Below are 13965 nucleotides of genomic sequence, written 5' to 3' on the forward strand. Positions count from 1 at the left end.
GTCTTAAAGCCCAGCGCTACCCATCGAACCGTGCTGACTTCAGTGCTTTCGAAATTCAACTAACCGGAAGTGGGTATCGCCGCGCAGGAGTTTTCGCTGAGCTAATTCGAACTCCGAGCCACTTTAATATGCGGCCTCATTGTGAGACTGGGCGATATGACGTAACCGAAATCGGCTGTGCTCAGAGCTGGAGAGATAAGCCCCAACTAACAAGATCTTTCCCGCACCTTCCAACGTGGAAGTTATTAAAATGCTTTAACGAAGCCGAAATGCTGGGTTGCGGTTTAATGAGCACTTCACTAGCAGTGGAAGCTGTTACGGCAAGGCTGGAGTAGATTTCCCCGACTTCCCCAGGGCCGTCGAAATGCTAAGCTAGCCGCTGAGCGGAAAATCATTGTATAAAATTCCCCTCCAAGCAAGATTAAGGTATAATTACTAACGCAGCTTGGGCGCGCTAAAATGACGACATCGTGAACCGAGGTTACGTGCCTTTTAGAGCTGTAGCGTGCAGTTTCAGAGTGCTTTGAGCAACCGAGGACTGGAAAATCAACCCATCCGTAGTGCGTCTTATTTACGTACTATGCAAAGGTGGTGAATGCGGGTTAAGAGAATGCCCTAATGTGTCGGTAAGTATCGATATCCCCTTCGTCTCAGCTTTCATATAGGATGCTCGCATTCAGATGCCAATAGCATCAAAGAGATAAATACATTCTTTGTTCAATTTCATCGCATGTGTGATCGAATGCTATCTTTCTTTTACGTTTCATTGCATAGCATCAAAATATCTCCTTTCTCAGATATTTTATGCAGAAGTCTGACAGTGTATTTTATTATTATTTATAAGGCTCGCAATAAGAGGACTGGTGCATTCCTCATATGCAATCATTTTCACCATATTTTGTTCCATTCATGTGCGCAGTCTTGAGTGAACATTTTTTTTTTACTGTTGCTAAGAGCAGTGACAAACATTTTCTCTATTACATTTCTGTCTTGCAGGGATTTTTTGTGGCTGTGATATTCTGCTATCTCAACGGAGAGGTAGGTGAAACGTCATTCTTTAACTTTGTTACGTACCTAGTGAAACTCATATTGTTGGCGAGAACACATCTATCACTTGCTTTATGAATAAGGAACTGTGGGAGACTTTTTGCCTGGAAGGTGGCAACTAGACTGTTCATGAACACTCATAGAGGCCTAAGTAATAACGCAACTAGCGGGGTCATAAGTACAGGCATAACCTCATGAAGTGTGTTAAGTTACGCGGTGTTATATAATGACAATATGAATCAACTATTACACAGGCAGGTTTATCAAACTACATTTCTGAATGCACTTATAATGCATAGTAGACTTCAAGAAAGGAGTATTTCACGAAACTATTATTAATTTCACACGAAAACAGATGATATGCTGCACAGCCAAGCGTCTTATATTCAAGTGCTACGCACTATTGGCTTTCTTCTAAAATGCATTTGGATAAAAAATCGATAAATCTTCGTTCACGCAAAGCCACAAATTAGCGAAAACGCATGGTTTCAACACACAGCTTACTATTTTGGCACACCAGCACATAATCGTAAATCATAAACAAACATATTCTGTTTGCCTCGTCTCTTGGAACAGCTGTATCCGTGAGGTGTCCATGTACATATTGGTATCATCTCCTCCTCATCCCCCTCCCCATCAAACTTTAAACGACCTGCCTGCTTTTATTGACACATGCCGTACGCAGCCAGCCTTCGGTTTATCTCGCTCCTATCAAATTGTCATTGGCTTTTCGGTAACCTGCTGGGGAAGCTCCCATTTCCGGGGTCATACATAAAACCACTGCAAACTGCCAGCTCCTATGGGCTCAAAGACAAAAAATAAACAACCGTTCACAAGTCCGGTACATCAGGCAGATTTCTCAAACTAAGGCTCTTGCTGCAGAATGATGCCAGTAAAGCACACCTTTGCATTCCAGTTACTGTGCTAGTTACTTGCTACCACTCCAAACTGTAGTCCGCTTTAGTGCTTTACATCGCTGCTGCATCACTCTCGACGAGAAGCGCTTTTTATTTCAGAAAAAGTAAGCATTTCCGCACCCCAAAGGCCTAGGTTCGCTTACCCAGGGCATGCATGTTTTGCACTGCTTGGTTTGTTGCTTTCTTTTTTCTCCGTAGCGCTAAACTTAATTCGCGGTGCATGCAGTCACGTCTGGCTGTGTGTTATTTAGTTGCTTTTTTACAAAAGCACCTTTCTTGATTACTATGTAGCTCTAGTGAGACTGCTAGAACAGCACGGCAGAGTTTGTCAGATGCCACCTGGGATGTCAGGCTAAAAGCTAGTGTGAGACGTGCAGGGCACCTCATGACATGACTGCCTAGCAACAGCGCCATGTGGTACTTTCGTCTTGAAACAATTTGAATAGTAAAGATGTGCAAGCTTTTTCGTACGCGCGAATGAATTAGTAGACGTAGTTCAAGGTACTCGTGCACGAAGTTCCATCGTTATGCAGCCGTTAGTAATGATGTCGAGTAGTTGAAGTGTCCGCTCTTAGGAGGAGTTGAGCAAAGCAAGGATTTGAATAAATATGTTCTCAATACTGATGAACTAAAGAAAAATCTTTGAAATTAATGACAGTGGCAAGTCTCCATGTAAGGCAATGCCTTCTGTTGGGTAGGTGTGCAACTAGCGCGATCTGAGCAACTATAGCGCTCAACTAGCACAACCAGCGAAGGCTGGTTTCGTTACATACAACCAGATTGTTAACGTGCACCTGTCCTGTAGGAAACATTCTTTGGCGCCAAACCTTGTATCACGCTTATCCCTAAAATTTGTCGGAAGATATCTACAAGTTCTTTTTTTTTTTTCAGAATAAAGAACAGCAGAGGTTGCATTTGATGACACCAGACGTCAACCAATTCGGCTCTCGCTTCTAAAATATCCGGCAATTTTCTCAGCTGCCAGCGCTCCGTTACTCCAAATACACAGTTATTGAGAAAGGAAGAGTCAATATGTCCCCGACGAGACAGCAAGGCTAGCAGAATCACGAGGACACGTGTTTTGCGTTGCATGCTTCTCTCTCTGAATCATTCATTGAGCCACCAATCGGTGCCGACAGAGTGAAAAGGGTACCGGGAGCATTCACGGTGGTTAACGCGCTGCTGTGTCCCCGACAGATTCAGGGCCAAATCTCGCGGTCCATCGAACTGATGAAATTGGAGTCGTCGCTGGGCAGGGCGAGCGACCGGCGGCGTTCGACGCGCACCCAGGTCCTAGCTTGCTGAGTGGGCGGGGCCTCCGCATCGCTCGCCCCGTCGCCGGCAGGGCGCCCCCCGACGTCGTGGCTGCCGGCCTTGTCCCCCCTCCTCTCGGCCGTGCTCCGTGAGTGCAGCGGCATTCGCTTCCCTCCCCCACGTCTGCATGCTCGCTCTCTCTTATCCACGTTTTTTTTTTTTTTTCCACCAGACCTGTCGTTTTTGGAGAAGATATTACGCTGTGCACAATCTCCGCCCCTATCCTGTGTCCTTGATGTCCTTGACTGCAGATGTCGTCTAGGAAATGCGAGGCGTTTGCTTGTGGCATCTTGGTGGGCACTGTTGTGCAGACTGTCAAACGCAGATAATGCTTCAGGGTGTCCTGTTTCAGCTGCCGACTTTTACTTGGTTCCGACGCTTGAAAGTCTGTACGCGTCCCAAGAGTCAGTATCTTAGAACTGAAAAAGGAAAGGATAGCTTTCAGTGGAAAGTTAGCCATACAGTTACTTCTTTTTTGCAGTGCCCTCGATGCCGACTTCTTAAGTTTGTATTGTGAACGTTGTGAGTGAAACTTGTACTCATATATTTCTAGAGATATCACATCTTAAAACGATACAAGTCTGTGCTCCCCAAAGATAACCTCTGCAACCTTAAGCGCAGCAATTCTAGTGACTGATTAGGTATCTACGTATTCGTCTTTTCTCGCTATCCGTCTTGTCAATGAGCTGGAGATTTCAAGCCACAAGCACACGCCTCTGCGGCCGCATGTCTTTCCCACCCGACGTTTTCAGAATGTGGAAGTGTTCATTGCCCAGTGTCCTTTTATTGTGCGTCTTCATAAAACGATGTGGCGCTGTTGTTAGGCAGTAATGTTTGTTTTCATTGTAATAAAACTTTCTTCATTATTTCATTTTTGCCCCTGAAAGTGCTCCATTTATTGCGACTGCTTTCACGAGAGCTTCAGCGCCTGCTCGCATGCTCCTCGGCTGGCTGTGTCAGCATGCCATTTTATTCAGCGGTGAGGTTTTGGCCCTTTCAGGAGCTATAAGTGGCTGTGTATTTTAAGGCAGCACCATCTGGAAACATTTTCAGTCATTTTGTAATTGGTTTTTTATTGCACTTCATCGAGTATTCACATGTCCTCGAGAGGGGCGGTTGGTTTGATGCCAACCATGTTCAAAATAACAAGTCTGCCTGAATGAACTGCAGCCTTTTTTTCTGTGCGAAGCTTTTATCTCTGCATATACTTGCACGTATTCCTGTATATATAATTGGGCCGCAGTGCTTAAGAAGGGAAAGTGCCCTAAACCAACTCTGCCATGATTCCTGTTTCTGTATTCTTCTTTTGATTAATAAACTAAATAAATGGTATCGCAACTCCTGTGGCTACAATACTTAATACTCGTCTTGCAGGCAGTTTTACCATAAATGTTTTTTTAAGAAGACAGAATACTTTTGCCAGTAACATGGTAGCACGTGCTGTATAGATAACTGCGCTACATCCTGTACAAGATCACTTGAAAAAGCCATGAGTTAGACGAGGAAAGTGAAAGGTGTATATGCTCGAAAGGTATAGTTGCTGGTGGGTAACTGTTAATGTTCATCCGCTCCAAACCTTGCTGTCAACACCGTGATTAGAGGACCCGCTCCTCCATGAGGGTGACTCACGACGACAACGTATTAGGTCTATGAGAAAAACTTTCTCCGTCCTCCCTTCTTTCAGATGACATATACCGGCGCTCGTTTTCATGATTTTTATCTTTTTAAAACCCTTTCTTTATAAATTTTGTCAGATAACATGATGCGATGAGTTTACTCGCATTTTTTACCTTTTATTTTCAATTTGTATTTTGTTTATATTCACTGAGCACGGCGAATGTCCATGTTTCTTTGCATCATCATCTATTCTAAACGCTCTGCTCTATTGCTACGAGAAACAAGACAGTCGTCTGCATGATTGGGCCAAATATATTGCCACATAAAAGTTCTAGAGCATGAATTTTCGCAAAGCATGTATGCCACAGTCTCACTCTGACGTGAGAAAACTTTAGTTCTTTCCTTTCCAAATCGAAGGGGCAGCTCTATGCGAGAGTGCCTGTCGTGTGCATGCCCCGCTTAGTAACTGATTACTTTGGTCTCATCACTCGGGACAAATGTCTTCAAGTCTCACAAATGTACTATCCGTGCCCCTTCTTGCACATCCTTCACAGGTGCTGTACCTGCTGCGACGTTCGTACGGACGCTACCGCCTGCAGCGGGGCTTCTCGAGTCGGAGAGGCCACAGCATGGCCATGACCCGCATGTCCGTCTCCACACACGTCACGTCGGTCGGCGACTCGCTTAACCCAAACAACGGCTCCGTCAAGAAGTACACCTGCGCGCGAAACGGCAGCACTGCGCTGGAGGAGGAGACCTGGAACTGACTTTCTTGCCCGTCCAGCTTGCCCTCCTCCTCCTCCTCTTATCCCTCCTCCAAAGGAACGGACGCTCTCCAGTTTCCGTCAAAACAGGACCGTGAAGTCGCTGCGACCGCCTACTCCAGTGTCAGTGTCAAAGAAACAAAACAGCGCTCTTCCCAGAAATCGTCGCCTCCTGGAACGATATGCTACGTGGCCCATTCTTCCGGCCTGGCTGCGTTTGTACTGACGTGTGCATATGGTTGTGGTGAAAGAAGTGCTTCGAGTTCCCTTCAGTGTGCTCCAAGTTATCGCGGAAGACGTGCATAAAGGCAGAATGCTGCCCTTAGACTTTGCGCCTCACAGCGAAGGACACTGTAAAACGGGCCCTAACACAACTGCACTGCGACATTGATTTTTTTTCTTTCGTTCGACGGTGTGTGACTCGTGTGAGGAAAAGCTAAAAGGACGAAACTGTTTTGGAAGTGCTGACCGACCTTTCTAGCAGGTTCATTTCTTGTGAGAAATAACGATCCGAGAATGTGGACATTAACTCGTTCTCACCCCACTATAGAAGTGCGCGACCTCGGAAGGTCAGTGCTGCTCTGAAGGAGAACTTCGGTTAGTGACCATACAGCCAGAGGGAAGAGCCTCTACTCGTTAAAACCTGCAGTAAATCTCAAGCCGGCGCACCGAGTGCGTCGGAGACGGAATACTCGCAGTTCAACTCAGGGCGCAGAAGATTCGTTACTCTGCCTCCAGCCAAGCAGGCCGCTTGAAACCTTTTCGCCACTTGTGGCCCTAAGTGCGGTGATGTGCAGAATACGTTACACAGAACTGAATGAAAAAAATACGTCGCGTATGGTTACTTTGATGTGGTCGACAGGGTTGGCCAGAAAATATGTGTCTTCTTAACACTGCATAGGCACTAAGTACCACTGTGCTCCGGTGATCATAATGAGCTAATATTTCTCCCGTTGTTCCCTTTCACCTATGTGCGGTTTCCAACCGGGATTCTTTTCTCACTAAACTTCTTGCCTTTCTCCTTTGTTCTTTCTCTTTTTTTCTGTTCTAAAATCTCTTCAAAAAGTTAAACACGGGGACTAAGTTAACAATGCATGGCTTTCTTGCATTCGCTCTTCTGTTCACTCCTGTCCTATAAATATTCACAGCCTGGGTGTGCTCAAGAGTGTCTGTATAAGGTGATAGTGTCTGGGATCCGTACACACCGCCTACAAGTTGCAACACTGCTTTGGGCTACATTTTCTTCTGTCTACATATGCGCGCGTCTGTAGTGTGCCTTCCGCACGGCAAAGCCAGTACTACAGTTACTCTCGTACTCTTGTCGTCCCCACCTCGTACTGCACCCATCTTCTCTCCTCTCTCCTCAACCACTTGAGGACTGTTGAGTCTTGAGAAATATGTGCGACTGCAATTACAAGTACACGAAAAATATGCGGGGAAATGTGAACGGTGCTCAAGAAAGAATGCGGTGCATTCATTGTCTTTTGGATTGCTTCACGGGGGAGTGTGCGGTTCACATTCAAAGGGTTCTGTTGCGCGTAGATAGGAGTTACGTAGCGTGTTCTGTCATGTGTCATCCGTAACAGAGTCTTCGGTACAATGCTTTGCACACAATTCCAGAACGCGCGAGCGGTGCAATGTGGACTTTAGTGGCATCATCTACGAGCACTCTACGGCCAGCTGATACAGTGTCCTATCATGCTTGTGGTAGTGGCGGTGTGTCGTTGACGGTAACAGTAATTACAGGTGAGAGCACGAATCTACAAACCGAAGGGAGCTAGGAAAGCGCATAATATAAGACGCGAAGATGGTCCACGGACGTGTGCTAAGTTCCACAACGTGCAAAAATATCGACGCTGCTTAGGAAACGCTCAGGCTAGCTTGGGGTACTGCAGGAGGAAGGGTAACGTGAGGCGCGCCCTCGCACACACAACTATGGCACGGACGGCACTAAGCATAGTCCGCCTTTGTGAGCTGTAATGTAAGCAACAACTGCGCGCTGCAATGTCTCAGTACTGCCGTACGCTTCTGACACGACATTATAATGCCAGTTTTTCGAAGTGTTGGATGGACAAACCCAGAGTTATGCAGAAGATATGCGTCTGCCCTATAAACGCCACGTTAACACACGCAACAAAAACTGAATTCTTGTGTCAGGCTTTCCTCCAGGAGTTGACAGTACAGTTATTCTTTTATGCGGTGCCTTTCTGGCACGTATCATTTTGTGAATAGGCGCACAAGAGGTACTTCTGGCGTGCACTTGCAGAGAGTAAGTCTGGTTGGTCGCTACCTCGCAGACCTAGGGGCAGTGGCATTCACTAAAATCTCGCCGTTCGCAGCCATGCTTCTCAACGCAACAGTATACAAAAGTAAAAGGAGCTTTTGGGCGAATTTATGTGGTTCTTCAGACAAAGCTGCAGCGCGAAAACTACGTTCACAAAGGAAGACGCTCACACAGGGACGGACGTCGCACTGACAAATGGTTTATTGTAAGAAGGCAAGCTGAATACAAGACCGCCCGCGCTGTGGCTAAGGGCCTGTGGTGTTGGAAAGCTGATCCGAAAGTTACGTGATCGAATCCCTCTCGCGGCGGCCGCATTTCGATGGAGGTAATATGCAAAAGCGCCACACTGCTGTGTGACGTCAGCGGCCGTTAAAGAACACAAGGTTATTTAAATTAGTCCGGAGCCCTTACCTGCGGCGTCCCTCATAGCCAATGTGTCTCTGCGAGACGCTAAGCCCTACATGTAAATACCAATGAATATAAGACCTGCGTTGCACATGGCCGGGCAGAATTTGGCTTTGTTTAGGCAGCCCGCGCATGTGCACAGGAGGCCTTACGTCAAGTTTGCCTTTTTGCAATAAACCACTTTCGAGTGCTGCGTCCGTCTGTGTGCGTGTCCTTCTAAAGTGAACGTGGTTTTAGCTCTGCAGTGCTGTCCCAGGAAACAGTATATGTCGACGAAACTTTTATCAAGCCAGAACGGGGCCGGAGCGTTTCGTAGTTTTGCTACAGGGGCCCGAGAATCGCAGCGGATTACCGCTTGCCTCAGCATAGCTATGAGTATACACTATAGGGCAGGCTGTGCACCACCTAGCTCCGCACTTGCATACTGTGTCCTTGCTCAGGCCGCCCGTATACGTCTTCGCATGAGTCGCGGTTTACCTATGCCTGCTCAAGGCTTTACGTCGAGATAAGGAGGCAACTGTAAACGTCACTAACGAACACAGCATTCCAGATACGTGTGTGGTGTGCAGTACAATGCTCCACACACTTGTCTAGAGCGCTTGAACTGCGCGCCTAATTGTGTGCGCACTGACATTTGTCTGCCTTTTAAACTCAATAAAACTTTTTGAACCATGGTAAGTGAACCGCGAGCCGTAGGAAAGCACGCGCATAGTAGGATGCCCTTTCGAGCCTCACACCACTCGTAAACAATGCCAGCGCACTACGCAATGCACATCTCGTGTGCTCTAGGTAAGTGTGTGAAACACTGTACTAAATCTTTGACAAGCCTTCATCTGCAGCCTCCAAGACGGTCTTTACTTTTAAGTTCGTACAAGCGACGAGTGCCAAGCCGACGTGCTAGAAACTGCTGCTGCGGTCAAGTTGCCGCAGTCTTATTACCCCGACCTTGTATTACGTCCTCATGTGTCCGGTGTTAGGCATACGGCCCTTTTTTTTCACAAAACAAACGTTCATTTCGTTGCACTTAATTTGCTAGCAGTGTCGTTGGTAGAGGCCACTCGTATTTCTAAAATCACAGACCCTCGCCCTACCACCCTCTTCTCGTTCATTTGGGTTAGTGAGTGTGCCGATCATAAAAAAAAAAGGGACTCTTCCTCTGCGATGTTACTCAACTTGCAAAAGAGGGAACGAAACAAAACATTTGGGGAAATATTATCCTGCAATAATTACCGGTTCGCTTCGTTTACACCCAGCTATAGAAAGAGGCCCGTGCCGTGAGTGGTTTTCGGCAACATTTTTTAGTTCTTTTAATTTCTTTTGCTGCGCACGACTGCCGCGCTTATTTATACCGGGAACTCGCATATCACACTTCAAGCATCCGGCGCCATCTACGAATGAATACCTAAAAAAGAGATAGAAGGCACAAACATGGCAGTGTGCTTGCTGAGTACTTCTCTGTTGTTTATTCTTCAGCGCCAAAAATTTATCTTAGGCTTTGCGAGTGAAACTCAACAGAACTTTTTGAGTGAGTGCAGTTGTTTGCAGCAGAGTGCAATCGCCTGCTTTGAATGAATGAAGTTCAGCGAGAATAGCCTGCACATTTGCCTGCTCTGAATGTATGGTGGAAGGTCTTCAGACGTGTTAAATTCTTCTATTCAACGTTCGTGCGCGCGCGGTTGTGTTCACTATGCGAGCGTGTCCTTCCGTAATGTTCGTGCTTAACGTGAAAACGCGGTAGCTCTTGCAGTCAGTTTTTCAAGAAACGCAAACGCTGTCACGTTCGCTCTATTTTTGGATGTAGAGACTTTGTCAAAAATATACGGCCCAAGGGGTTTGCTTCCAAGCCGGGTAGCAGGGTTCTTCCGCACATTTGACAGTTCTAAGCTTGAGAGAGTAGAGAGAAGTTCTCCCGCCGTCGCGAGATCAGGGGTCCCTTAGTATGGAAGATTAGCCGCGCTGTAGGGCTCAGAAGCAGACCCCTTGGGCTGTATACTTTTGACAAAGACTGTACCTACAATACTGTATCCAACGCATTTTCTAATTCTCTCTTTCTCCGTACATAATCAGTTTGTTCTTGTAACCTCCGCAAACGTATTATGAAATTACCCTCTATCTGTTCTTGCCATATTACATTGTTTGTTTGTTGTTGTTTTTGCTTAAAATGGTTTCTAAGACACCGCATTCACCTAAGGCACCTGAAATACAAAGCCGTTTTCCCGCCCTTCTTATGCAACCCATTTCTGCGAGATCACTCGCCGTCTCCATTACATGCGCTGCACTGTCGTATTATATTACCACATCAAGTCTGAGTTGTGTTGGTAGCGGCCATCATGGCAGCACCAGAGTCACATAAAGCGTGAACCTCGGCTGCAGTTCCCTCCTGAATTTGTTCTGCACACAACACCTCCGCAGTTTGATTGCAGGGCGTGCTCTAAATGCAGGGCCAACGAATGGAAGACTGCTTTTTCTGTGACGCTACAAATGCACCCAGGTCAGAATTCCACTTTACGCTTTCCTTCCCCAAGCGAAAATTTCTTAGCAACCTTTTTTGTTCTCCTCGATGAATTCGCTGTAAAATGTGTTGTTTTGCCAGAGCAGGCTCCCAAGCTCAAGAATACAGTGCGCATGTCTGTAACATTTTTTGCGCCCTTATACAAAGGAACAAGAACTGTTTGTTATGCACGCTGATACAGCTTTTCCTGGAACGGTACTGTCATGAGTGATTACGCACGTCGGCTAACACAAAACTCTGCAGCCTCCCAGAACCCTGTACCGCGGCTCTGGATAGGAACCAAACCTATTCCCACATCCCGCGGTCTCAACGTTGACCGTTCTGTGATACGGAAGGTCGTGAATATCCCTCTCTCCCAAAGCAAGGCTACAGCGTCTTCGCAGAGGAGGATTCATATTTATCGACACATTTTCTTTTAATTAAAGCCACTGTAAAGAGTATTCGACGTTATCATTTCTTCCTTAATCTCAATCCCCATGCTGCTGGTAGCAATGTGGCTCATCACTCCTCCCCTTCTGTTCACTATTCCTTCCGGAGAATTCGTTGATGTACTGTTCAAATAAAAATTGAACCAAGTATCCTCAAATATCCAGTAATTTTGACTTCCTCGTATGACTGAAAATAAACTCGAATTATAGAGTATTTCGTACGTAATTACACATTCGCATGGCACAGGTAGGAAGGCTGCTTACCAGGACACACACAAAAACTTTAACTTGACTTTCAGGTGTCATCGCGCAAAGTATTCACCGAAGCAGCGTAATGTCCTCGCCTTTTCCGCACAGAAGACACATTTTCAAGACTACCAGACTAAAGGCACATACGGAGCAACTTCTCAAAAGAGAGTCGGTGAGCACGGCAATGCTGTGTTTTCTTTTTTATTGTGGAGAAGCCATGTGATCTAACAGTGTTCGCTGCTTTGATTTTTGTCGCCAAGACATACAACTTCCGTGGCGATGGCGATGACACCGCAAACTCCTCAAACCTGTCTGATACAGTTATGACGGTGATACAGACTCTGAAATTTAAAAACAGTAGACTGAAAGGCTTCTGGCGTTCCCTTTGTGTCCCGAAGCATGGATGCAATTAAAAAACAAGTACATGCGTATATGACAGAATGACACACCGACAGAAGTTTTCCGAAGGAAAAGATCACTTCTTATCAGAGAAGTACGCGACATCAATTAAGTATCCCGGAAATTCTGGGTCGAGGAAAGATGGAAACCGCCTCGACGGTCATCAGCGGAATGACACTGCTGGACGAAGGCTTCCCTTATGGATTTCCAGGTAACCTTGTCCAGCGCCTGCCGCGACCACGCTATCCCAACGAGACTTTCTCTTCTCATTTCCCCATTTGACACAGCCTTCCTCGTTCATGTGTCCCTTTAGCTCTTTGTAAACACGCGATGTTACCTTAACGTACCTCCTGCTATCTTTTCCGCGTCACACTGTCCCGCCCGAGTCAGTTTCAGCCTTTTAATTTAATCTCGAATATCATCAATTATAGTTACTTTTGCAATCTGTGTTGCTTTCAGCCTCGTATGTTGCCCCTGTGGTAAGGTAAGGTAAGGTAAGGTAAGGTAAGGTACAGTGTGGTGTGGTGTGGTGTAGGATGTGGGGTTTAACGTTTCGACACGGCACTTGGACTGATCTTTCTTCACAGATATAGTATGGTACGGTACGGTATGGAACCGGTGCGGTATGGTATGGTATGGTATGGTATGGTATGGTATGGTATGGTATGGTATGGTATGGTATGGTATGGTATGGTATGGTGTGGTGTGGTGTGGTATGGTATGGTGCGGTGTGGTGTGGCGTAATGTGGTGTGGTGTGGTATGGCATGGTATGGCATGGTATGGTGCGTTTAACGTCTCGACACGGCACTTGGTGTGATGTTTCTTCTCACAGTCACCCAGAAAGAGAATGGTAGCTTACACCCAAAAAGGGTTGAAGCGCCTAAAAAGACAACACATAGCAATCGAGACGGTACAGGCGCAATGCTCGCTTGCTATGTGTTGTCTTTTTCGGCGCTTCAACCCTTCTCTGGAAACATGCACCAACTAGCCCCCCGACAAGTATTACTCAGCTTACACACACTCGAAGTATAACGGCCAAACTTGCCCCCCCCCCTCCCCCCCCCCCCCGGGTTAATGACGCTTCATTCATTTGCCAATGTACTTACAAGACTTTTTTCTTCCTACGGAACTCGAAGTCAGCGAAAAAAAAACGAAATTACGCGAAGCTGATAAGTAAACACTTCCTTCCTCGTTAATGCTCCCGCCGCCTTATCTTCATAGGCTCCTACTCCTTTATATAACGCAAATGTGCGACAGCAGCGTGTTACGCCCTTTATTTTTCGCTTCATTTCAGTACCAGAGATTGTATTCAGGTTGTATACAAGAGGTGAGCAGTAAGGCTTAACTGAAATTTCTTCCCTTCACAAGGCAAAAAAGGACGCGCTCGTTATAGAGCGCTCCTTTTGAGCGAAAGCCAGAGCACTTGCAGCCAGTATATTTCCTTGTTGTGCTCGGCAGCCTTCGCCATGCGTGAAGTCGCCGCTGCAGTCCATTTTCCGCTAGATTAGCTGCTCACACTGCGTCCAGTAGCGACAAACGCTGCGAGCGAAGAGAACACTTGATAGATGATGCCTTCATTCTTAAATGTAATGTCAGCCGCCACACTCCACGTCAGCTTAGGCAACAAACGTGTCATCGGCAGTGCATCATGTCTGTCCGATAAAAACCAGCAAGAAAGCAAACTATTTTGAGATCATACAATGGGATTCGAAAAATATTCATTAGCAGTAGGGATTGTAAATTTGGCTTTTACGTTGATTGCTTTCCCGTTGAGACTATTTTTCGCCGTCGCTTTTTTGTTGCACTGCTGGGTGGTTTTTTTAGGGAAGGTTAGGTGGATGATGAAGTTGGGTTAATTTGGGAAGGGGGAGGTGGCCTTTCTCGAGGGTTAGAGTGTGTGGTTAAACAGCCCCCTAGTTAAGGGTGAGGGTGAGGCTTCACACGCGGCCGATTCGGAGGAATGTCTTTCATGCTGCTAATAGGGAAGTAAGGGAGTTTATGCTAACAATGTGCACAGTGGTAAGAATA

The 13965-nt window shown here is 46.4% G+C and overlaps 1 protein-coding gene across 2 annotated transcripts in view; it reads left to right on the plus strand.

The window, feature by feature from the left end:
• LOC144125149 (calcitonin gene-related peptide type 1 receptor-like) overlaps positions 1-11443 on the plus strand; it is a 67019-nt gene extending 55576 nt beyond the window's left edge. The window contains exons 14-16 of one of the 2 annotated variants that reach the window (XR_013313340.1): positions 997-1038; positions 3162-3366; positions 5450-11443. Coding sequence is in view for 1 of the 2 variants with exons in the window: in XM_077658272.1 (XP_077514398.1) it covers positions 997-1038; positions 5450-5662 (255 nt within the window). In the remaining variant the exon portion in view is untranslated. The remainder of the gene's footprint in view (positions 1-996; positions 1039-3161; positions 3367-5449) is intronic. The other variant, XM_077658272.1, reaches the window with a different exon arrangement.
• Positions 11444-13965: the final 2522 nt, after the last annotated feature.

The sequence above is a fragment of the Amblyomma americanum genome, chromosome 3, assembly GCF_052857255.1.
Source record: "Amblyomma americanum isolate KBUSLIRL-KWMA chromosome 3, ASM5285725v1, whole genome shotgun sequence".
In the NCBI taxonomy this organism is placed as follows: Eukaryota; Metazoa; Arthropoda; class Arachnida; order Ixodida; family Ixodidae; genus Amblyomma; species Amblyomma americanum.